General features: G+C 46.4%; 1 protein-coding gene across 9 annotated transcripts in view; it reads left to right on the top strand.

Moving 5' to 3' along the window:
• LOC138581369 (uncharacterized) overlaps nucleotides 1-26,118 on the top strand; it is a 3,536,879-nt gene that overhangs the window by 94,539 nt on the left and 3,416,222 nt on the right. For all 9 annotated transcript variants that reach the window (XR_011304538.1, XR_011304537.1, XM_069652654.1 and 6 more), the window contains exons 2-3: nucleotides 6,664-6,738; nucleotides 24,032-24,169. Coding sequence is in view for 7 of the 9 variants with exons in the window: in XM_069652654.1 (XP_069508755.1) it covers nucleotides 6,664-6,738; nucleotides 24,032-24,169 (213 nt within the window). In the remaining 2 variants the exon portion in view is untranslated. The remainder of the gene's footprint in view (nucleotides 1-6,663; nucleotides 6,739-24,031; nucleotides 24,170-26,118) is intronic.

Below are 26,118 nucleotides of genomic sequence, written 5' to 3'. Positions count from 1 at the left end.
AGCTGACACGGTGAGCGTCCTGCTGCTATTGCAGAATAACGCGAAGCACGTTGCTCTGATCGGGCGTGGTTTAAATAGCTTACTGGAGTGCTTAGGTGTCTCCTTCCACAGCAGCCTCGCCCAGGTAAGAAGTCCCAGCTTCCAGAATAGTTCCAGTATCCAGTCCCAGGGAGTGGTGCTGGCCACACCCAGAAGGTAAAGTAGTTCCAGCCATGGATGGATGAGGATTTCATCCTGCAGGTGAGTGAGCAGCATGGTCTGCAGCAGGTAGGTCCACCCAAGCACCATTCCTTACATCATGAGCCCGGCACATCCTGTTCCGGGACTGGGTCCCCTTATGAGCCTGGCGCCACTGGCGCCAGGACAAGGTCCATAAGGCCCCTATGGGAGCCGATGGGTGCCTGGAAATGAAGTTGTGACCCAGCTTCCGAGGCAGTTGGGCTAAACCTGACTCCGTGGAGGCTGCGGTCATGACAAGCAGGTAGAGCAGGAATAACAGGAGGAAGAGGCAAAGCATCAGGAAGAGGAACATACGGAGGTGGCACAGAGACACCAGACCTTTGTTCATTTAACAATTTATTTATAAATTCATCAGAAGCATGGATGTCTTTGGACGGATATATTTTTTGAATTGCAAGTGAGAAAGCCCTATCCATATTCCTAGTCGATTCAGAATGTTTATCTTGGTCATACAATAATGCTTTTTCAGCATTCGTCTTATGACGGCGCGCATTCTTCTCTCTACTTTTAAGTTGTTGCAACGCTTCTTTTTTTCAATTCTGCAAAACATCAAATGCTGCAGGTCTAGCCTTTTTCTTTAATAGAATTGTCTCTAAATACCCAATACGAGGGATTTCGAAACTACCATTGATTGGCCACTGAAGTTCGGAGGCATGTCTGGTTTTTCTGTGCCAAATGTCATTAAATACTATACTTCCAATTCCATGCTTACAGTACATAGTACATGCCGGCGACCCCTCCTGTGGTGCTGGACGGCTAAATTCCAAAGATTGTCTATCGCTGGGGAACAATGCCCTGAAGCAGGTAGACAATTTCCCAGGAATATCAAATTATTGGTGTTACCTGGTCAATAATTGTGTCTGCAGATACAATGCGCCAAATTCAAATTTTCAGGGTTGAATTAAGAGTCGGGTCACGACTCACCTGAACAAACCTAAGGAGGTCCGATCGGGTTTCAAAGAATCTTACCTAACTAATCTTACCTCGTGTATGGTGATTTCGGCAAATCTGCCCGCCTCGATAATTGGACCCTCGTCAAGATGCCGTCTCAGACCACAAGCTAATCGTCCAGGGATCGGGTCATGCAGTGCTGCTGAGGTGTCGCGTCTCGTTCAGTGGGACCCCTTTTTGTCATACCGTCCGATCCCGGTCCGATACCCTGCATCAACCTTCAACAATCCGACATCAATCTTGAGGGTCCTTATTCGGGCGCCAACTGTGAAAACAAAATCAGAATATCGAGGCTGAGTACCCCAAAAGGAAATACACCGAACACGGGTTACAAAGGAACATAGAAAGTACTTTATTTTATACTGAATCCAGTTACAAAAACAGAGCAAAATCAGATAGCTATCGGCCCTCAGTACAACACAACGAACTCCAGCGTGGTTCAGTGTGTTCAGTGAGAGACGCTGTACATTAGAATGCCTTAGCTTTTTATACACTTTGTGGGCACGAGGTCCAGCCCCACTTCGGGTTAATATTCCACTTAATACATCACCGATCTAGGGTTCATGCCAAGTCTCGAACAACCGCATATAACTGGTTTGCCTTTAATACATGTATCAACAAGCCTATACAGCAACTGTGTGATCTGGGATTTTCCATGTTAGTCTTCTTAAACATTAATACAATGTTTTTAAACAAGTGTTCTATGTTCAGTATTTGAATACATTGTTTTTATAGTATACTCGTGGATTAGTTTCTTTACACGAGTAATCCCTTACACACAAGTCAACGAGGGACAAGGTCTCAGTTCACGACCTCAACAAGTGGCCTGCAGGCAAGTTACATTTTAGCTATGTACAGAGGTCAAGACGGCCTTGTTGTATTTTGGAATGACATCATCCACCATTTTAGCTCACAGTGTGACTTTTACAAAGCGAATCCTAAAATGGCGGATGAACCTAAAATGGCGGCTTACATTGATTTTAAGGTCAGGACCTTGCAACACAGATTCTTTCGCAAGCGACTTTCGAGCAGCTTGGCGTAGGCCAATATACATATATTTATTGCAATAGGAGGCACGATATAATTTCTCTTTTGACAGAAGGACCTACCTGTCTGCTTTGGGTGCCGACCTAATTTCTGAGCAGCAGTGTTTTTCAATATCAAATTATGTGGTTAAACAGCATTTCGATGGGCATAGTCACCTTTTTCCTTCTGATAGGCCTCCTCACCACCAGTGGGACCAACCACAATAGAGTCCTCACTGTTCTTTGCCACAAGCGTTAGGAGCCTATGGCATCGGCAGACATAAGGGATAGTCTCTTGAAAGGTAGCTTTTCTAATAGAGATCAAGTCTGCCAGATGCATAAGCGAGATTCAAGCCTTTCCATTCGAGGAACTGTTTACGGTTTTCATAAAGACAAAGTCGTACTCTGAACGTATGCTTCCTTTTTTACTAAAAGTTGTGTCAGAGTTCCACATCAGTCAAGATATTTCTCTTTCTGTTTTCTTTCCCAATCTGACCTCAGAGGCGGTAAGAGTTCTTCACTCCCTAGATGTCAGTAGGGTGTTTAAATTCTACTTGGAAAGAACCAATGATCTTAGGAAATCTTTGTAGCTTCTGGTAACTTTTAGGCGGTGATTAAGGTTAAGCCCTTTATCTGCTGGGCGAATTGTTATTTTGGTATCACTGTATAATTTCATGGGGTTTAAGGTTCTTATGGGATGGACTTCTGTAATTGATCCTTTCGAGATCCCGAGTGACCGATTTCTGCAAGATGTCAATCGAAGGTACATTAATAGGTGGTACAAATCCACTCTGGGCCCTAAATTCTTGGAAATCAGGCTTATTGGTGGGTTTCTCGTAAGTTTCCAATTCCTCAAAGAATACTTTCAGTTTGAGCTTCCTTACGAATTTATACAATTCGATCTTACTGTTGAACAATGTTGTTCCGTAGGTAGGGACAAAACTCAATCCTTTTTGCAGTGTATCTTCCTCCTGTTTGCTGAGTATTCTGTCTGAAATGTTCATGACTAAGTTTTCTTTAATTGTAGATGTGTTTGAGGTTTGGCTCTTGGGTGCCCTCCTCCCCCAGCTGGTTCTTTTGGGCGTGCCACACCAATAAGGTAAAACGTAACTTCATTGCCTTTTGTTCCTATTGATTGACATTTCATATCACTTATAGGGTATTCTTATTTTGTCTTTTCTATTCACCATCCATTGAAAACACTGCTGATCGGTATGTTACATTTTCTTTTTATTTTTTACAACAAATGTGCTTAATATGATGTTAATGTGTTTGTACATGTCCACTCTGATTACTAGACTTGCCCTGAAGAAGGAAATGATTTCCAAAATGCATTGGCATATTTCAGTCTGAATTATGTATGGATTGGGGCAATTGCTCCCTCACTAAGAATTCATTAGTGACATTTTTTGTTTTTGATTTGAATTTCTTTTGGATAAATAATCACTTTGGATACTCAACCATGAAAGAGACTTATCTATTTTTTTGACTAAGCATTATACATTTTGGATACCTGTTTATATCGCTTTGAACTTTGAACAACTACGTACCCAGATTGGGCCCCAAAGAGAGCGGCTGTGTGACCTAGTATTGCTACTTGGTCTTTAGCTTCTGTTGTGGTGACAGTCCCGCCAGGACAGCCACCCTGCTCTGTGATTGACAGCCAGGCTATGTGAATGGGAGAAAACTGCATAAAAGCAGGTCTCTGGGACTAGGAAGGCAGAGTTGCCACTGGATTGAGAGAACCGAAGAGAAGCTGACAGAAGAGGACCTCTACCACGACTGAACCTCCCGGTGAAGCCCTGCTGCGGGTCGGAATCTTGACATTTCGACGACAGGGAAGATCTGCAAGGAATCTTCTCCCATTGAGCTGGTGGGAGCAACCAGTTAGCCAAACTGCAAACCATGCCTCCCTCCTCTTGTCGAATTTGCTGTGCACAGCTACAGTGAACCGGATAGCCAGGAGGACCGGACCCAGCTTGGGTTTTAAGGAGTGCACCTTTATTTGTTGCTTTGCTCATCTGCTGGTTTCTTCCCGGGGCAGTACAGGACCCTCCAGTCTTCCTCTTTTGTGTCAGTCCGACAGTCGCTTCAGGAACCGTGAGCCTGCAGGATCTGCCAGGAACATCTGCCTCAGCTACAGCATTCTTCTGCTCTAAAGGTACTGTGCTAACCTGGTTGTTTGTTCTGTCCGACCGCGGTGAAAGTGTTTGAAATCTTTCGCTAATCTGAGGGCTTGTCCTTCTCTACTCTCTACACAAACTTTTTTTCCGACCAACTTCGTTTCAAACTCTTGGCAAAGACTTAACCACAAGCTACTCTGAACTGTGTGATCCTCTGCAAAGACTCTGTTACATTGACTTTGGCTCAGGCCCCTTGATTTGATTTCCTCACCTTAGTTGCCTTTTCTAGATTGCCCTGCTTACTTGTTGGTGCTGCTTAATTTTTGCCTAACCTTGTCTTTCCCTCCCTTTTAAAATTACTGGAGTGCCATTTTGCTCACACTTAATTTTGAGCTTAACTTGTCCAGAATCTATTGGGTGGTGTGTAGTATATTAAGAGTGTGATTTTCTGATACTTTACTTTAGTGAATTGTTTTACAAATGATGTGTAAATAAATCTATATTCTTATACTCAGAAACCTTGAGTCAGTGTTTGCTTGAACCATAGTAAATTGCTGTCCTTTGTGTAACTATTGATACTGCTCACTTTACTCTTGAGATAAGTATGGCTGCTCAGCCATCGCTACCACTTTACTGTGTAGTACAGGCTTTTACCAAAGATGAATGTGTACTGTCACTTGTAGTCTTAATTGTGTGTGCAGTTCCCAAAGGGTACTGCATACGATTCTGCCTAACAGTGAGAGGCGAAGGATTGAGGGGATAGGGCCGGAGGTAGGGGCTTGCGGAGGCCTGGCCTGTTGGTGCGCATGCATAGGGCCCGGGTAAAAATAAAGGGACACATTTTTTTGTGGTGCTCAAAAAACGCTCTGGTCCTGTCCCTGTTTCCACCATTTCGCCAGACTGCAATGACTATGAAGTTAGGTTCCAGAAAACGGCCATGGTAGCAGTAATTTAGCACCAGTAATTGTCTGTCTGTAAATTTTTCCAGCAGAAAGGATGATTCTGCGGCCAGTGAGGTGAGGGGGAGGGGGCGCTCAGCTAAGCACATGTATCCTCAAAGCTTCAACGTTTAGACATAATACATTTGTTGTGTTGTTTCTATTTTTAGATGCCTGATCTATATAGTTCTCCGAATGTTGTGGAAAGAGAGATGCAAGAAAACTGCGTGGGGTTTTTTGATGGAAAGGGGGATGTTTAGGATATGGAATTGCCATGGAATGTCTTGACATTTCACCTATCTTATGTTCTGATTTAACAGAAAACATGGACAGCTAAGTCAGTAGGAAGGTGCTGTAAGGCACAAGGTGTGCTCAAGGCTTGTGTACGTGTATTTGTGGCAGAAGATACCTGTGTTATGAGATTACTTTAAAAATGTATCTAAGAAATGTGCTAAATATTGTGAACCAATTAAGCAATAGGCCCATAAGACCAAGGTACTAAAAGCATTTTTTTTTCTGTTCCGAAATGCTCCAGCATTTCGGAACAGAAAAAGAAAATGTAAAAACAATGGCCACCGGGGAAGGGAAAAACAAAGTCTGTTTTTTTAAAAAAATGGCCGCCATGGAAACGGGGAAGGAACTACTCGTAGTCCCTTCTTCCTTTCCATGACGGCCTGGCGCAGATCGGGAGCGGACGTGCTGGGGACACAAGTGTTCTCAGCGTGTCTGTTTCCGAAATGGACGGAAAAGAAGGTAAGTGGGGGTGGGAGGGACTTTTGTGTATGGGCGGAGGGGAAGAATTACCTCATTCGCCAGCGAGGGTGGAATGGCGGCCACCAAGCCCTGAGGAGGCACAGGGTGGCGTGATTACCATCTGGTAACGCCCGCGTTCTGAGCCTTCCCATTGGCTGGGAGGCCGCCACACCCCCCTCGTCAGGTACTAGTGAATGATTAAAAAAATCTGATGGGATTGGCAGTAAATAAGAGAAAATGTGCCTATTGGTGGTCCGCTCGTTCACTCTGATTGGGTTTTGATTTCTTTGGTTGATGTTTTTTCTTTGCCACAGGCACAAAATAAAGAATGTCTTTGCCTAATATATAGCTTCCACTTTTGGCATAGCTTTCATGAATTGGGCACAATATTCGGGCTAAAAATCAAATGTCAGAAACATAAAAGGAAGTGTACCGTTACAAATACTATCGATCACTGTACTATGTTTTCATCCCATAGAAATGGACATTAGTGTGATCTGCGATTTTGTTTCTGAACTAACACTTGTGGCCTTTTTTAAGCTTTTATACATTTGAAGAGTTTTGATGGGCAAGCAGGAAAATACCAGATACTGCTTAATGCATCTAATAATGGATCCCATTTTTGTAATGCAGATTGCTTTAAAGGAGCAAACTGAGCCCTCATCTCCTGCAACTGTAACCAGCATGATGGAGCCAAGCAACAAAGAGGTACAGTGCCTTAAGATGGTTTTTTCCGGTTCAATTCCTTATATTTGTTTAAAGCATTATGTCTAATGGTCTTCCACATTTTCACAATATTGACTGGCCTGCAAAAAATGTCTTAATCACGTTACCATGCTTTGGCTAATCAGATAGGTCTCTGTTGCCTAATACCTCAAGGAGGTTTAATATTTCGTTTCATTTGACTTAATGTGTTTATGTGGTAGATTGTATGTAGTACAAACCTAACTGTGAAGCAACTGAGGGCCATACAACAAGAGGATACGGTGATTGTTCGATGATATGGATACAATTTGAAGGATAAACTATTAAGGGTACACTTGGAAGGTCAAGAAGAGCGAAGATACAGAGAGTTTCTGGCAGGGAATACAGGTTATGGTGGGAAAGACAGACCCATTATGTAAGTGATGTAAGTGTTTTGCAGTGTTTTGAAGGAGTTGGAAAATCTACTTCTTCGTCAAGCACTATCTTCGGCTACTGTGCCTTTAAGGAACGTTCACAGAGACACCAGCACACTACATAAACCCGTGTGCTAGTGAAAGCGCAGCGAACTGCGAGACGAGGCTGAAATGCTCTATGCATGAAACTGCCATCAGAGGAATGTTTGCTCTCCTGATCGGACAGAAACAACAAATCGAAGATATCCAAAAATAAATTGCCTCAGTGGCAAGTAGAAACCTCTCTCTGTCAGAGGACTTTGAAGTTCATAAAATAGATCTAAGTGTTCAAATACTTTCTGGAGCCTTGCCTGAAATTATTGCTGCCCCGACAGAACCAAGGAGGAAATCCTCATCATTTCTGGATACCGCTCCACATGCCGAAATACTAGAAGAGCTGTCACAGGTTGGCCTAATGGAAGTGGTTTTAGATCAGTCCATGGTAATAAGCAAACCATCGTGCCCCAAAGAAACCCCGACTATACAAGCAAAAATAATTATAAAAACAAAAAACAAAGAGCAATAAGAACGAGGAGACATCTGGTGAATATGGAAAAGAAGAAAATAAAATGCTCAAGTCTTTGAAGGGAGCTAGTAAATCTACACTAGGGGTGGAGAAGTTAAAGTTCGATCCACCAGAAGGTCAATCAAATTCTGTACAGAAGGATGATATGAAACTACCCCCTCTCTTTATAAGACACAACAGCTCAACAGGGTCTAAGGGCTGTAGAGAATCTGCCTCTCAGTATTCACTAATTGACATTGACGGGGCGGGGCATTGTCAAAAAGATAAAGAAACACCTTCTGTAAGCGTGGCGCAGACTTGCGGTGTAGGAACAGACCCAAATCCCCTCTAGGATTATGCACAAGAAATAAGCCTACAAAACCTGAGGGGAGAGAAGGGCTGTCAAAGTCTGAACCAAAATGTTTTGCTACAGACTTAGCAGTGAACCGCAGAATATACCCAAGATGGTTCGACATATGGAGGTTTTATCACAGGCCCCTCGGTTGGTCTGTAGTGAATGCCCCATAAATCGGGGGGGGGGGCTGAAGGACTGGCTACTAGCAATAACTGTGAATAAGCAGGTCTTGGTAGAAAGAGATACAAAAAAAATCCTCGAGTAACAGCACATGAAGCTCATAATAGAGAAACACTGTTTGGAATACAGAACCAAGGAGGGACTACCTCACACTGGATTTATAATGAGAGAAGGCAGTAGGGGTGAAAAGCTCTGAGGTCTATGAATAATACTTTTGGCCCTACTGTACAGAGAAAGGTGGCTGAACCCAACTTAGCAGAGACGATGGCTGCACTTCCTCCTGAGACAAATAGGAGGGAGGAAACAGCCTTTGGGGGCTTGTTGACTAGTATGAGAAATGGGGACTCTCAGAAAGAACATGCCGTTGCCTCATGGATGAGTAACCACCTGAAGAACAATTCTGAAATATATCCTTCTGGGACTGCAGTGCTCCATGAATTACAGGAAAGTGTCATTATGGAAGCAATTTTCAAAGATTCCCACTTAAAATATCTAAATAGGCTGCAGATTCGGACAATTTTAAATGACATTCTGGGGCTTAAAAAATTCTGCTACAGCTCAATAGAAGTTTGTGATGGTGGTGAAAGATGGGATGTAGCAAAAATCACGATTAGCTCTCGACTAACAAGGGAAAGAATCCTGCTCTCCATCGACAACATTCGTCAGAAAGGTTTTGATATTTGTAACATCATAAAGTCTCCAATACACCCCTCTTGGGAATGTTACAATGAAACGGTTGGATGACGTACAATCAAGAAAGGCAGGCCCAATTAGAGGGAAAAATAAGTAAAGACCTAGGTGGGAAGTGGAGGGGGGTCAATAATGAAGTAAATTTAAGGGATCAGAAGTGGTTGTCTCACCTACCTCTAAACAATGTTATTAGTGGTCAGAAAATTGGTTTTATTCTTTAGCCTCGCTTCCTGGAATACGAGAGGTTTTCATCACTTGGTGGGTCGGGGGGATCCAGTGAGGAACTGTCTAAATATGATTTTGTAATTTTACAGGAAACCTTCCTGTCAGAAAAATGTATTTTTCATAGCTACTCAATTTTCCAGCAGATAGCTGTTTGTGGGGCTACAGGGCGCCCGAAAGGGGGGCTTCTTATTGGGGTAAAGAATGAATATATGCCAACTTGGTAATTGGGAATGACGAGCTACAATGAGTACTGTCTGTTTATGTAACCACGACGGAGGGCCGTTCACACTTACTCCTTATGGATGTTTATTGTAATTATGGGGACCATAATCAAAAGGTAGTGCTTAGTTACATAAATGAGACTCTTGAGTTGGTGGAACGAGTATTGTCCTGAAGGCTTGGTCATAATACCAGGAGACTTTAACAGAATCTGTCTTGGCCCCCAGAAGTATGCTGACTTCTTGTGTAGTTCTAAAGAAAAGCCCTTGCAAATCCCGAGGGGACTGAGATGGAATGACTTCTTAGAGGGCTGAAATGTAAGTAGCCTGAATGGTAAAAAGGAACAGGTGGGGGGACTTTTGTGAACACATGCAGTAATGGACACAAACCATTTTGATCGATTTTGTTTTTGTGTCGGAGGAACCGCAAAAATGTGAACATAAATATAAAGTGGAAAAAGGTTTCCCTAGTGATTACACGCGACTATCAGTGACTTTTCACTTGCGAATGTGGACAGCATATGAGTAGGGTAGAGATATCAAGTGGGAAAAATAGGCTAATCTGGGCATCAGGAGACATTTGGGATTTCAATAAAAAACTGGAGGAAGGTATTTGGGGTTGATTGGGAAAAATTGACAACAATATAAGCTCAGTTTATCACTTCCCAACCGTTATGAAGAATGCCTTGAACCCGAAGAAATCTAGGATGTCTGATGAGAGATTAAATACAACCCGATCATCCGACAAATCAAAAGAGAAAACAGGAAAGGGTCCAGAAGGATCATTCGGGAAGTGGTGGTTGACGTGCAACTTAAAGATAGCCTAAAGACATTGAAGCAGAATTATAGGAATAGACTGAACGGAATCAATGCGAAGGCCTATCAAAGAGATAGTGAAATTGTGTTTGCCTCTCTTTTAACTAAAAATTATGGTAACTAGTGGACATTAATCAAACAAAAAGAGAACTATCAAAACTAAGCCCTATCCAATCCTATTTCAGAACAGATTTGGACTTCACATTTCTCACAACTACACAATAAACCAGTAGATCCTCTAATTAGTTAGGAGAATTTGAAATAAAAAAATTGGGTATTGGCACTTCTGTAGAACAAATTAAGTGTATCATATGTAATAGAAGCAATTCAAGAGCACCAGGGCGAATGGCCTTTGTAACAAGTTATGAAAGCAAACCCAAACTTGTGGTCTATGACCTTTGTCCAATCATTTTAGTTCAATTATCCAAGCAAGGTCCACTCCTGAATCCTGGAAGGAGGCACAGATAGTGCCTATATATAAAAAAGGTATGAGAGAGAGACACCTGAAAACTATAGCCCAGTGGTACTCTTAAATGCTGACTGTAATATATGTGGGGCAATATTACTCTCCTCATTAGAAGAATGGGCTAGGACAAATGATATTCTCAAACCCAATCAGCTGGGATACCGACCTGATGTCGATACAGTTCTAGCAGGCAGGATGCTGAACTATGCTCAGCGTCTCGCCTGGGAGGGCCAGGATAAAGAAATCTATATGGCAACAGTCGACCTATCCTTGGCTTTTGACCGCGTAGATAGAAATAAGTTGTGGAAAAAGCTTGTAGAATGGGGACTCCCAAAGGGTTTGCTGGCCCTCCCTTGTCCAGCTACGAACATTCAGTAGTCAGGACTTGTCTGAATCAGGAGGGTCTGCTGTCAAGCAAAATTTTAACTAATAATGGCCTGCGATAAGGTTGCATTCTGGCGTCTTTTCGTTTTAATGCCTACATGGCAGACTTGGGTAACCACTTAGAACAGGCTTCTTTTATTGCCCCTAAAATTTTGGGCACTAGAGTCTTTTGGATAACTTATGCGGACAGGGTTATTTTGCTTGACTGGGTATCCAAAGACTCTTGAACAGTTTATCTACATACTGTACATAAAATGACTTTGTCATGAACATTCGTAAAAACCTCCTGATTACTTTGACAGCAGGAAAACGTGCATAAAAAATACTGGTGTGACTTGGAGGAACTGAGGTGAAGAGGTCGATAGCATGAAATACCTGGGGTATTTTGAATACCCCATGCAAAAAAACGAATGGAAGGTTTCTATATAAAGGCAACTAAAGCGATGAGGAATTTCAATCATAAATTTGGTAAATTCTCAATAATTCCTCTTCTAAAATTGTATAAATCTAAACTTGTGCCCATGGTGATTTATGGGGTTGAGATTCACCACAGTTTACTTCAGTAAGATTTTCTTCACCTCGAAGGTCTTATATGGAAGAAAGTTTGAAGGCTGCCAATGGCGGTACGTATTAGTGTAATCAGATACGAGCTGGGACTTCTATCTCTCGAGCCCCATTTTGTATGGAAAATCATTTTACTATGCTATACATTTTTAACCATGCCTGGAAAAAGCCATATTGGTAGAATTTTCAGAAAAAGAAGCATTTTTCAGCAATAGCATTATTGAAACAACTAGGCAGACACTGGAAGACTGGGGCCTCGAGGGTGACTTAATCAATTCGGTCCTAGGTAGCTATACACATAGGTTGTGGAGTGCAGACTGGTGCAGGACATGTGATGTGGTGGGAGGCTACGAGAGATACCAGAATATCTCCACGGATTACAAAAAACTGTGCACTTGTGCGCAGCATCTTTCGAAATAGCCCTCCTAAAAAGTAGGATATACTCTGATGAGATTCAGGCTGAATATTCTGCCGACTAGATTAAATATGGTGAAATGGAGAAAAGGGTATTTGGAAAGCTGCAGATTTTGTGCGAAATCAAGTGAATCACTGCAACACTTATTCTTAGATTGCGAAGCATTAAGGGGACAAAGCATGGCATGTTTTAAGAAATATATATAACGCAATGGAAGTAACACGGGCCAGGTACGCTGGAACATGTGTTGGTCTAAGATTTACTATCAACTAAGTAAGTCTTTGTTTCAATTTTATTTTTCAACAATACTTTTTATTAAGCATTATAACAAATGAAAACAGACACTGCATTGTGAATATCAACAGTGGCAGTCAGCAAACCCCAAATCAACTCAATCCCCGCCCCAGGAGTCAGGGCCGGTAAGTGCTCCTAGTATGGCAGGCCTCATGCCCTGGGCCTGCAGAGGGCCCAGCAGAGTCTCTCAGTCCTGTAACCACCGCGTGAGTGGAGGCCTTCAGGTGAGGGCAGGGTATTCTGTAGTGAAGTCCATCCATGGAGCCCAAATATTTGTGAAGGGGCCTAAATTCCCAGAACAAATTGCTGTGATTTTTTTCCGCAGCCACCACTTCCCAGCATTTATATCACCATAATGAGCTTACCTGACCCTCTGTACTCTTCAATACTCGGGCCAGAGCAATTTTTGCGGCTAGGAGCAGGTGCGTGCACAGTCGTGACATGTGTTCGGAAACCGGAAACGGCCCTCCCCCCGTTTCACCCAAGAGAATGACCCCCGGATCCCAAGGGATGGATAAACCCGTGATTTCTTTGACGTGACCCACCACTTCCCTCCAGTACTTCTCCGCTTTAGGGCAGGACCAGAGGAGATGGAACAGGGAACCTTGTTCAGAACAACCTCTCCAGCAGTTCCGGGAGATGCCCGGGTTGAGTTTGTTAAGTTGGACCGGCGTTGTATAATATCTATAGCAGATCTTGTAGCTGCTTTCTTTATTCGTGACACACTGGGTGCTTTTGGGCAACCTGGACCAAATTTTCCCCCATTCTGTGACCTCTATCTCACGTCCAAGATCCTTCTCCCATTCCACCATGTATCTCTCCTTAGTGGCCGGATCGGTCCTATCTAGAGGTATGTAGAGTGAGGACACCTTCCCCCTGGCTTTTGGGGCTGTAAGAGTGAGCTCCAGAGCCGAAAGGGCTCGCGCCCCCTTTTCCTTCACCACCCTATTTGAGGCCCAATGCCGGATTTGGGAGTATCGAAACCTCTCTACTTCTGAGACCCCACATTTTTCCTTGCACCTCTTAAATGAGAGGGGGGCCCTCCTCCAGGAAGTCAGATAGGATCTGGAGCCCTCCCATCTGCCATGCACCAAACCCATGTGGGGAGATTCCAGGGGTGAATTCAGGATTGTTCCACCAAGGAGTCAGTGGGCCTAGCCAGGCAGTGCAACCCCATTTAGGGGGCAGCGGCTTTTCATTTACACACTGTGTTGCTGGTAGATGCTAACGGGCCTTGCAAACCCTGAACTTTGATAGGCAGAAGGTGCGGGAGGTCCGCTAGGGGCACCGGGCTCCAGGCCTCTTCTATGTGGCTCCACCGGGGGGAATCTAAAGGGAGAACCCAGGCGAACGTGTGGGACAACTGCGCTGCAAGTGTATACCTCCGCACATCGGGCCCCCCTAGGCCACCCAGCTCCCTCCCCGGTGCAAGACTTTCTTCACTATTCTGGGCCTTTTCCCTCCCCAGATGAACTTTTGGACATTCCTTTGCAGGGCCGTGAGTTCCTTGTCTGGGATATGCACTGGCAGGGCAGAGCAGAAGAATAGCAACCTAGGGACCAGGTTCATCTTCACCGCAGCTATGCGACCGAACCACAAGAATTTCCTGTGCTTACCATTGTTCTAAGTCTCCTTTGAACTCGCCAAGAAGCCGAGGGAAGTTGTACTGGTATACTAAAGATGGAACTCTGGGGATCCGGACAACCAAGTACCCTATGGAAGAAGCCACCAATGGGACTGGGAGGACCTGGCCCATGCCCACCTTTTGCAATTTGGTGAGGTTAATTGACATTGCTTCCGATTTGTCGAGGTTGACCCTAAACCCCGAAAGCTGGCCGAATACTTCGATTTCGTTCCAAAGTAAGGGGAGAGAAGGGAGAGGATCAACTATCGTGAGCAGGACGTCGTCCGCGTATAGCGCCACCTTGTACTCCCGACTTCCCACCATGAGTCCCCGGATCCCCAAGTTTTCCCGGACCCTATTCGCCAATGGCTCCATGGAGAGCGCAAAGATCAAAGGCGACAAGGGGCAGCTTTAACTCGTGCCCCTGGACAGATTTAACGTCTCTGACCTAGTCCCCTTGACCCGCAGTTGCGTTGTAGGGAACTGGAAGTTAGCCATCACCCAGGTTACAAAGTTCCAGCCAAAGCCCCAGTGCTGCAGAATGGGCCGAATGTAACCCCAATCCACCAAATCGAACGCTTTATGGGTGTCCAATGAAATTACCAGCATCCCTTCCCCCATTCTGGTGTCACATTCAATGAGGTTTAGAATATGCCTAATACTATCATGTGCTCCCCTTCCCGGGATAAATCCTGTTTGGTCTTGATCTATGATGTGTGGGAGAGGCACGTTCAATCTAGCTGCCAGAAATTTTGAGAAAAGTTTGCTGTCATTATTCAGCAGGGAAATAGGTCTGTATGACGCAGGATCCTCAGGGTCTTTACCAGCCCAGTGAGTTGAGGAGCTAAGATGTGGGAGAAGGCTTTATAAAACTTGGCCGTTAATCCGTCCGGGCCAGGGGAGGAATTTTTCAAGGATTTAATGGCGCTGGCCGTTTCTTCCACTGTGATCGGGCTTTCTAAGGCACTCAATCTGGACCGATGGTCCTGGGTTCTGCTGGCTCTAAGAAATTCCGGAAGCCCCTCGAGGACTGTGGGGGGGCCTGACATGATCGCTTTATGGTGGTCTACAAGCACCTTCATTTTATCCCGGTAATCAAAATGGAGTTGCCCCGACTTGTCCCTCAAGCAGGCTATATTATTCCTAGTGTGGACTCTCTTTAACTTGTAAGCTAGGATGCGGTTAGCCTTATTAGATCTGCTGTAATAAAACTGTTTGGTAAATGCTAGGGATTTCGCAGAGCAATGCGCCCAATGCATCTCTAACGCTATTCTAGCTTTGCGTAGCGCCCTTTCTCCCTTCCTGGACCGTCAACCTTGTAGGTCTTTTTCCAATGAGGTAACTGTCCCCTCTAGCTTAGTCCCCAGGATCCGTGAGACCCTTTGCAATTCGGGCCCGGCACTAATTAGAGATCCCTGGATCACCGCCTTCATGGCGTCCCAGACCACCCCGATGGGGTATCCTTTCCCAGGTTTTCGGAGAAGTAATTAATTAGTACTTCCTCCATTTCCCTCTTTACGTTTGCGTCTAACAATAGGGTATCGCATAGCTTCCAACGTCTCCTTGGTTGTGGGGGGAACCCTGGATGCCCAGGTCCGCCAATACGGATGCATGATCCAAGATAGTCCCAAAGTGAATCCTGATCCCTTCAAGGCATGGATATATTGCAGCAGTGATCAATATTAGGTAAATTCTAGAGAATCCTTTATGGGCGTGAGAATAATGTGTGAAGCCTCGGTCCTCCCCATTGGCCAACCTCCATGCGTCCGCCATCCCCGTATCCCTGAATAGTTTGGTTAAGGCTAGCGCTGAGGCGAAGTCTGCCTTGGACGGAGGGAGAGTTTTGTCCTTGCTGGGGTCTGGGACAGCATTAAAGTCCCCCAATAATTATGTTTCCCTCCAAGAATATCAAGATCATTGGAGTGAGCTTCGCTAAAAACTTGTCTTGGGTTGACTTTGGGCAGTAAATGGAGACTAGAGTGATCGGTTGTTCCACCAGCCACAACTTCAGCAAAATATATCTCCCCTCTGGGTCCCGCTTTACAGAGATTCTCGTCAGAGGGACTTGTTCACTTAACAGGATGGCTACTCCTCTTTTCTTCCCCCCGGAGGTGGCAAAGAATCTTCAGTTGAACCTTTCGAATCTCACCTGAGCATCATCAGCCCGGAGCAAGTGTGTCTCCTGCAAGAAGACGATGTCTCCCTCCATCTGACTGAGTGAATGTTCCACGACCTATGTTTCCCCGGGAAGTTGAGGCCCTGGACGTTCCATGTCAGAACTCTGAGCACTCTGTTGTCAGCCTGCCCCATGGGATGCCCTACAAGGAGTTGCTTTGGTGCTGGCAAGAGGCCCTCCCGTGCCGGATTCTGGTGCATTGTGCGATTGGTTGGGGAAGCCCCCGGTGAATGATGACATGGGTGTCTGACTGCCTTTGTGTTTCCAACTGTCTGAGAGAAAATAAACTCGCCCCTCTTTACCCCTGAACCAAATTCCCCCAACTCCCCCTCCTCCCCCCTGCAGAACTAAAAGACAGGAAATATTCCTACTGCAACGGGCAACTGGATGGACTCAAACTGCAAGCCCTTGTGGCCAACTGGGCCCAGCCTGACAACCTAGATTACCCAGTAACCGGACATCGTAATCAGTGTTCAAGGCCCCAAGCAGAGCAGCAGACTATGCTGTAGATAGCCGGCTCTGGAGGAAAGAGGAGGACCGAGATCACTCCCCCCCCACCCTCAAAGACCTGCAACAACTGTTCCCAGCCAATAGGCAAGATAGAAGTAGAATAATGCAGCTCAGTCTGGATTAGACTTCCTCTGCGGAAGGCCCCGGGGTTTTCGTCGCCTGTTCACCCTAGTCCAGGTTTTTCCAACATGCTTCTCACCTTGGTCTTTGGTCAGCGCCTCCGCCTCGGAACTGTCGCTCGGCTCCTCCGTGCCCATTAGTTTCTCGGCCTCCTTCAACGAATGAAACTGGTACTGCACCCACTCACATAGGAATCTGATGGATGTGGGAAACCCCCATTGATACAGGATTTTCCTTTCACGGAGCCACGCCGTCAGTGGCCTAAGGGATTTCCTCTTTTGGAGGGTGGAGGCTGCCAGATCCTGGAACAGGAGAATATTTGCGTCCCAGAAAGAGATTTGTTGCATCGCCCTGGCTTCCCTCATGATTTCCTCCTTCAGTCTAAAGAAGTGGACCCGAGCTAGGACATCTGGGGACATTGTCGCAGGCTGCCGAGGGGACGTTCTATGGACTCGGTCCAATTCCAACGGGGAGTCCCAAGGAAGGGTAATGATGAATCTAAACAGCTCGGCCACATATAACTCGAGTTCCGAGCTCGGACAGATGCAGGAATCCCTCGAATACAGATGTTGTTTTGTCTGGAACGATTTTCCACATCTTCCAATTTCGATTCCAGCACCTTGCATCGTGTCTCCAATGCCGTCAGTCTATCTTGGCCTTTCTCCAGCTCGAATGCCTGGTCACACAATGCATCCTCCTCCTCCGCTGTGCAGCTTTCCACTGCATCCACCCTCCTGTCCAGGGAATCAATTCTCTTTGTCACTTCCTCCGTGCCCTTTTGGATTTCTTTGGTTAGGGCAGTCAGAAGGTCCCTCAGGTCTGCCCTGGTAGCCCCCTGCTCCTACTCCTCAGGCGGCTGGGAGGGACCCTGATCCCCCGACCGCTCAACGGCCGGCCCCCCTTTTCTTGTTTTGTCTGGGTTGCCGTGTCCCATCGTGGCGGCTATGTCTGCTTGTCTGGCCGTCTTGCTGCTTTTTAACATGGTTCCCGGCGCTCCAGTGCAAGATCCAGAAACTGAGTGGCCTCTCTGCCTACGCCCGGGGGCTCTCTGGGGGAGGGGTCCCACACCTGTGACAAAGGTACCAGTCTTTCCCTCCGCCTTTTGGGGGTGCAATGGTAAGGGGAAGGATGCTGTTAGCCCCACAGCCCCCAGGGGGCAGCACCCAGTCCAGTAGGCTAGACCACCCCCGCCGCAACAACCGGCCCCCGGACCAACCCAATTCACTGCATGCAGTCAAATTCGCTTTTTTTTGGGCCCCCGACCTCACCACTGGACAGGGCCGCCTCACACTGCGGTAGAGCCCGATGACAGAGGGAAGGTGCGGGCCAGCTACTCGCCCCGTGGGTGGTGGCGGAGCTCCTCGTAGGCTGACAAGGAGGATGGTGAAGGGAACTCCCAGGCGGAGGCGTAGAGAGTCCGGGCCGCCGGGAGGCCAATAGTCTGGGTGACAGATGATGGACGGCAGGTGTAGGCCCAGTACCCGGTCTATGGCAGATGAGGGGGGACTCCACGTGGGAAGGTCGGGAAGAGGAGGGGTGGTGCCCCCAGGCAAGGCTGAACTGATTCAGGGACGCAGGACCTCAGATATCTGAAGGGCGTCAACCGCTTGGATGGGGCCTGGTCCCCCGGACCGGGCCGCAGCAACCTTGATGAAGGGGGGGGGCTCCAGGTGACCCCAAGCGCTATAGGCGCCGATTCAGTGCTCCGGGAGCGAGGAGGGGGGAGGCGAGGCAGGAGGAGATCAAACCGCTGGGAGGACCGCTTAAGAACACCAGGAGTAGGGGAGGCGGGGGGATCCAGCCAGGATGGGCAAGTGCTCAATCCACCCTCCCCCTTGCAGGCGAGCTTCACCCCCGCCACCAGGAAGCACCAGAGGCTCGGGGAGGTATTGTGTCCCAATCTCGGGGTTGGGGCGGCGAGCACCGTGGGCCAAGAGCTCCCGCCTCCTGGACCTCACCTTGTGCCAACTGCAGGCACCAAATCCAGGACTCAGCAGAATGAGGCGGGCAGGCCGAAGCGCAGATGCACAAATCCGACGAAGCGAGATGGGACCACAGCCCGCAGAAAAATCCCATTCCCATGGACGCCGTCGATCTGTGCGGGACCAGCCCGAAGATGCAGTCCAAGCCCTCACTCGATCCGGGATGAAGGCGCCTCACTCCATCGAAGGGCGCTGGGCAGCCAACGCGAGGCAGTGCAGTGTGTCAGGCTGGGGCGACTGGGCGCTTCAAGCAATGGCTCCCTTCCCCGCCACCGGCCCCCTTCTCCAGCCGAGCGGCGGCCGCCATTTTCCCAAGCCACCTCATGGCTCAGCACAGACCGTGAGGGGCTGCCACTTCGTGCACCAACGGTTTCAGACGCTGGGAGAGCAGAGACTCGCCCCCCAGGACACCAGCATTCCAGGGAGCCCCTCCGGGGCGAGAATCGTAGAGGGGAGCCCTCGTAACTACGCTCGAAGTCTCAGGTCCACCAGGAGCTATTCAGGAGCCATACCACCCGCGGCAGCTCCAAACCACGCCCCACTGTTTCAATTTTTTATAAATATAAAATTAGTTGAGTAGAGAACAGGAGAAACTAGAACGCTGTGAGAGTAGACAATTGAATCAGTTGACTAACTGGTCCAAAATGGCTTTTAAAGGACATTTTAAAACCTGATTTTTACTCTGTAAGGTTTTAAGGTTAACTGAGGAATGACGGATTTGTGTAAGATTTTAAAGGTGTTTTAAAACTATATGCACAACAAAGAATCACAGACCCATTCTTGATTAGTGTTTTGGTGGATCTGCAGCTATGCTTCAGCTAAAGCTATGTTCCTACCAGTTTCACACTTTTTGACCTTCCTAACTGCACTGTTGCGTCCTTGGTCTGCCTAAGCGATTCCCTGATTTTCCTTCGGATATGCTGGGGAGCCAACTGTTTTCCCTTTCAATAATCCCCACCCAAAAGACCACAAGGAGGCAAGCCACTGAACACGTTCTACCATATTTGACACACCACCTTCAATACTAATTCCCCTAGAAGACCACAAAAGAAAACAAGCATTGGCAAAGCCAATGGTTTTGGCATTTACTGCTGTTCTTTGCATTTTTCATTGGTAGACACCAGGGTGCAAGAAGGAGAGTTCAAAGTTTCAAAGGAGGATGCAATAAGGGATGCGGGTGTGCAGGAGAATGAGAAGGAAGGAGAATAGAGGAAACGATTGAGAGAGTCATTGATGATGAGCAAGAGGAAATATGAGCGAGAAAGGTTGAGAGAGAGAGGGTAAGAAATACAGCAAAAGTGTGAGAGGAGGGATGAGCAGAAGTAGTGTGTGGGGTTGGGTTGTAGACAGAGAGTTGGGCGTGTGGGGGTAGGGTGGGTTATAGGGCAATAGGGCAATGCCCGTACCAAAAATGCAAAAATGCAAATTGTTAGTGTGGGCCAGTTTTGATGGTCTAAAAGTGGTCAAAATGGGCCACTTTTGTTGGCCAGTGTGGGCCAGTATGATGTGTTATTTCACTATGCAGCTAGTTTTTGTTGAATAAATACTCCTTAAATATCAGAATTTGCTTACATTTGAACAAAAAAACACCCCCTTGGGTACTATTCAAACAGTCTGTCACTAAAGGAATCAATTCCCAATTGCAACCGTGGGTCACTTTTTCATTGGTGCCTGAGTCGGTGTTATGCTCCAGTCTGACCCTGTTAGCCGCCCCTGCCCATTTCCTCCATTTAAAAAAACAAAATAAACATTTTCTTTTTTTAATTTCAGGCTGGGCACTCGCACCACCTCACCCCCAATTGACTGAATTAACACCCTGAAGCGGGGGAACCACTAATTAGGTTGCTCGTATCACTGACTCAATTCTCTTCCAAAAGTCAGCATTAGGAGCAAGCTGGTGATGAAACCCCTTAGCTATCATTAGTCATTTACCATCTTGAGGACTCTTATCTTGGACTATGGTCCTTTGCCTCCTGCTATGTCCCGCTGCTATTGGAATTATTGCCTTAAAATAAGATGCACTGTGATATAATTGTAAAAAGAGGAATCTCAACAGGAAATGGCACAATGTAAGGCCTCTAATGTTTGATTACTTACGTCGTTGTTCTTACTGCAAGGGCATTCTCCCTCTTTCTAAAATGTAAATATATTATGGCTTCCAGTGCTTTTTACCACCACTGGTAAATATTTATCACTGCCAGTTATGCTGGAAAAAACGTCTTCTGATGCTTCTTTTCCCAACTCCCACAGCAGTAATATCAGCAAAATAGTAATTAACCACACCACTCTTTCTTACATAATGGGGGGACCACATCAGTATCATTTGCCACAAGAAATGTATCACTTATTTTGAATGTGGTATGTATACAAATGCTACAGCAAGAGCAATTGACATTGTTTGTCATTTCTTAATTGCACTAATAAATAGACCAATCTGCCAAATGCTTTTTTGCTAACTTAATGAGAAAATCAACATCATTGAGGAATAAAATCAGAAAAGACCCATGATTGAAGTGTCCTATCTATTAGGACACATTTTTTGTGTATTTCTTAAATTATGGCCCAACTGTTTTATAGATGAGTCACCTACCTTCTTATCTGTATGTCTGAAAACCTATTAAAAAATGTTTCCTAGGCGCCGGAGTGGATCAATATGCAGGGCTATCTGGAAGGGCTTCCTAGTGCCAAGCTGACCGGGGCAGAACTGACCCTGCTAGAGGCAGACATAACGTCAGAGGAGGTGATCCATGACATAGGCCAGTTGAAACCAGGCTAATTACCGGGGGACGACTGATATAGCTCTGATTTTTACAGTCAATTTCAGGAGGCCCTGGTAGGACCCCTAGCTAAAGTCTTCAATGTGATTAAAGGCGGTAATGATGTTTCGCCCGTGTTCCTGGAGTCACTAATTGCCGTTATCCCCAAGCGGGGTAAAGATCATCTGCAATGCTCCACGTACTAGCCCATTTCATTACTTAACAGATGCCAAGTTATTCACCAGGATATTAGTGTCCAGGCTAGAAAGGTACCTCCCAGACTGGTACACGCAGATCAGGGAGGGCTCATCCCTAATAGTTAGGGATCGGACAACTTGAGAACGACCCTCACCATACTAAATGCACCAGCAGTAAAGCAGAGAGGGGCCTTGATACTATCTCTTGATGCCGAAAATGCCTTTGACTGGGTCAGCTAGTCCTTTCTGCAGGAGGTTCTGGGGAGGATTGGGATGGGCGCGAAATGGATGGGATGTATCTCGGCCTTACACTCATCTCCGACGGAAAGGGTGTTGGTGAATGGGTTGGTATTACAGACTGTTTTATTGAAGAGGGGTACCAGTCAGGGCGAGCCCCTTTCGCCCCGCTGTATGAACTAGACATGGAGCCTTGGGCGATTGGACGTCAAGCTGATTCGGGAATTGTGGGGGTCACGCTGGGAGGAGTTGAATATAAGGTGAGCCTCTTTGCAGACAATGTCCTCCTTTATGTTACTGACCCCATACTTCTGTTCTCACCTCCATCATTGGCTGGATGTGGACAGGGCTCTGTCAGGATACAAGATCAACCTAGAGAATTCAGTAGCGTACTTGACGGGGGCATGGGCCCGGGCAGACAGGGATTATGTGGAGGGCTTGGGCTTTAGGATACAGCCGGAGGGATTTCAGTACCTGGGGGTGAATGTTATGGGAGACGCTAAGTAGTTGTTTAGCAGAAATTACCCCTCCTTTGGGACAGGATACATCTTGACTTGCAGCGCTGGGGAAGGCTAAATCTTTCCTGGATGGTACGTTTAAATTGTGTTAAAATGACGGTTCTGCCCAAGTTACTTTTTCTCCTCCAAAAGCTCCTGATAGTGGTCCTGGACACCTTTTTTAAGACCTGCCAAAGAGCTCTTATGCACTTATAATTTTGTATGGGTGGGTGTTAAGCCTAGGTTGGCATACAGGACCCTGGTCCTACTAAGGGAGAAAGCTGCAGTGGCATTCCCTGATCTCAGGCTGTACTACAAGGCCACACAGTTGTACATCATGGTGGACCATCTGGATCCAGGGTCCGGGAAACAATGGGCCCATATGGATAACACAATCCTTGCCCCGGTGACGTTGAGAGAGTGGACGTGGGTCCCCCTAATGGAAATTCCCAGGAGGATACTGACGCCCCTTTCTTGGAGGTATATTGGTCAATATGGAGGGAAAATGGTGCCACGCAATGACTGCCAACATGGCCTCCCCCTCACTGGGGAATCTGATTGTTGACCCACTGCAGTTCCAATCTTGGTATGAGCCAGGCCTCTCTAGAGCAGGGAAGTTGTGGGAGGGAGGCAGTTACGTGTCCCTAGATCGACTGGAGGAGTGTTTGCAAATAGGCAAACTCTGTTTTTTGCTACTTGCAGCTCAATGTCATGCTGGTGGGACAGCTTGCATTAGGGACCTCACCTTCGAAAGACCGTTGCTACAGTGAACAGACACAAAGGGCCAGATAGCCAGGCTATACAGGGAAATGCTCCAATCTGACCCTAGACGATATCTTACTGGCAAGAATAAAGTGGGCAAAGGACTTACACAGGGAAATCACAGACAGGTTGTGGTCAAAGATGTGTGTAAAGGCAACACACTCCACAGTTCCCTTACAATATTGAATGCAAGCAGTAAAGCTACTGCATCAAAGGCATTATCTCCCGGCTACATGAGCCAAAATGTACCCGGGAGCGGACTTGCAGTGTTTGAAATGTAGACAGCCACAGAGTGATTACTGTCACATGTGGTGTACCCATATGCAGAGGTATTGGAAGGATGTCCTATCATGGCTCAAAAATCGAGATGGGATACAGCGGCAATTATCGCCATGGCTCTGTCTGTTCGGGGTCCACGTGAAGGTGGATGTAGAGGGGGAGGAGTGCCATATGATGTGCACATTGTTGATGGCGGCCAGAAGATGTGTAGCGCAACATTGGAAGAGAGACAAAACCACTACGGAAAAGTAGTGGGTGTAGAAGGTGGGGGCCATATATATGACATGGAATACCTTACCCACTTAATCGATGAATCACGGTCAAGCATCGAAGCGGCCTGGCTTCCTCTCTTCAAATATGAAAAGTAGCCCGCTAGGGTGGAGCAATCGCATTAAATATATAGGTGTGAGCTGTGACTGCAAGTTGGGTTAATCGCGCTGCGTGCAGGGGGAAGCAGAGCAAGGGGGACGGGGGTTACAGTTTGCAATTTCATCATGTTATGAGGTTTTAACAAGTGTGTTGTTGAAAATTTAAAAAATGAGAATAAAATTTCATTTTGAAAAAAACATTTTTGCCCATTCTGTTTTTGTAGATTCAACCTTTGAGAAACCCAGCGGTTCTTGAAATAGAGCGTCGAAATGCTATCCAAAGTGACAGTGCTAAGCATGACATAAAAGATATGCAAAACTTTGCAGCATCACCATTGGATGAGCCATCACAATTGACCAAGGTACATACTGTACTGTGTATGCGATAACTTTAAAAGATGGACAAAATCTGAAGTACTTCATAAGTTTGCATTTCCCTATCAAAATTTGAAAAATGTTAAGTAATTGTGAAGTTTGTAAGTGTCGGCGGGACATTGGCATTGTAGGAAGCAATGGTATACAGTTGTGAGAGAAGGGTGTCTTAATTTTAGTTGTTACATATTATTTGCTTGCTTCGAGTGTGTTACCTGTCTGTAGATCCTAATTTCTACTAATCTTAGCCATCCTGTTAAATCTGTTTGCATTATTCAGTTTTTTAGAACAGTTGCATAATACTCTAGTCTCTTTGTTTGACTAGCTGATTTTTATCTGACTGTAATTTACTTTACCATAATGAATTCCTACAATGCCCCAACCCACCCGCAAGCTCTTTAAAAAGGGACTACCACTACATCTAAGGCCCTATAATAACAACTAAATTTGTAAATAAACTCTAAAAGTAAAACTGAAGTCAATGCAAAAGAAAACCTAATGACTTTCATTTGTCCCCAAAATGATTCAAGTTGTCCCCAACATGGCCATCTTAAACTGCAATTTCGAGTGGATTGTGTCCTCCAACGTATTCCTCATCTTATATGTTTTCCATCCAGCTTTAGCTGCTTTGGAAGAAAATTTCGGCAGAGGGCGCCGTGCGTCGATGTGGTCAAGTCGATGGTCCCTCGAAGGCCTCTCTCACGGGTGATGTCTTTGGGTGTATAAGTAGCACGCGCGGCGCCCGTTGGCCTCAGTTCCGTTTTTCCGCAGCTTTGGAGATTCGGCACGCCGCGAGTTCTGTGAGAATAGCTATATATAAGGAATATGTCCTCATCATCGACGCCGACCACGACCCCGAGATCGGGTTTCAAGAAGTGCAAGTCGTGCGCTTCAAAAATGTCTATCACAGACCCGCACAGAGAGTGTTTGTGGTGCCTCGGAGAAGGCCACGACATGGAGGCCTGTACGAAGTGTCAGGCGATGACTGGGAAGGTCTTGCGAGAGAGGAGGGGAAAACTACAGGTAGGTCGTAAATCCGACCATAAAGCCTCTAGCGCCAAGTCGAGGTCCCGTGAGGAGAAGTCTCCTCGACGCGAAAGGCATCGGTCCAGGTCCCGAAACGATTCCCATCGCTCGTCGTCTTTGACAAAAAAAAACGAAGAAACGACGCCACAGGTCCCCCTCGACCTCGGACGAATCCCCAAAAAGGATGAAATGTCCCACAAAACATTTGTCATCCGTAGAATGGTAAGCATTCAGGGTCAAAATGGTGGAGGTGTTCAAGAAAGCAAAGCCTCGGTCCGCGCCTTCTTCGGAAGCCGGCCAGGAGTGTCATCGCTCTGACACTCGCGCACCCTTGAGCCTGGGTGATCGAAAGAGGAAGGATAGAGAACCTTCTAGGACGCTGACCGAGAAAAGCCGCTCGAGTCGAGTCGACCGCTCGAGGTCACCGACGCCATCCGAGACCGAACACACGTCGAAGGGCAAGTCTTCGAAGAGTGCCTCGACGCCCTCGAAGCCGGCGCCATCAACGACTGGTATTATGTCGACGCCATAGACGCCTTTATCGACATCGACCCCGAAGCCCTCAGCGCCAAAAGCTCCAGTTCGGCCAAATCAGCCAGAAAAAGGGCAAGAGAAGGCTACAAGACCTGTAATGCCTTCAGGACCCATTAATACTTCTCCTCTACCTCTCCCAGAAAAGGTTTTCAAACCTCTTCCTAGGAAGGAATTCTTTAAGTCCCTGACCTCAATTCTTGAGGAACAGGAGAAATCTGATGAGGAGTATACCCTTTGGGCTGGAATATGGCACCCCAAATGTCCCAGAATGTCTGATTTCAGAAGAAAGCAGGATGAGGGATTTGTTTGAATCACTACACAATGCAAGTGGCATTGATACATCTCCTGAAAATGACTTTGGTAGGCCAGAACCAGGAGA

Source organism: Ambystoma mexicanum, chromosome 3p (assembly GCF_040938575.1).
Source record: "Ambystoma mexicanum isolate Mex_15411 chromosome 3p, UKY_AmexF1_1, whole genome shotgun sequence".
In the NCBI taxonomy this organism is placed as follows: Eukaryota; Metazoa; Chordata; class Amphibia; order Caudata; family Ambystomatidae; genus Ambystoma; species Ambystoma mexicanum.
The sequence above is the reverse complement of the archived record's forward strand: the minus strand, read 5'-3'. Positions and strand labels throughout refer to the sequence as shown.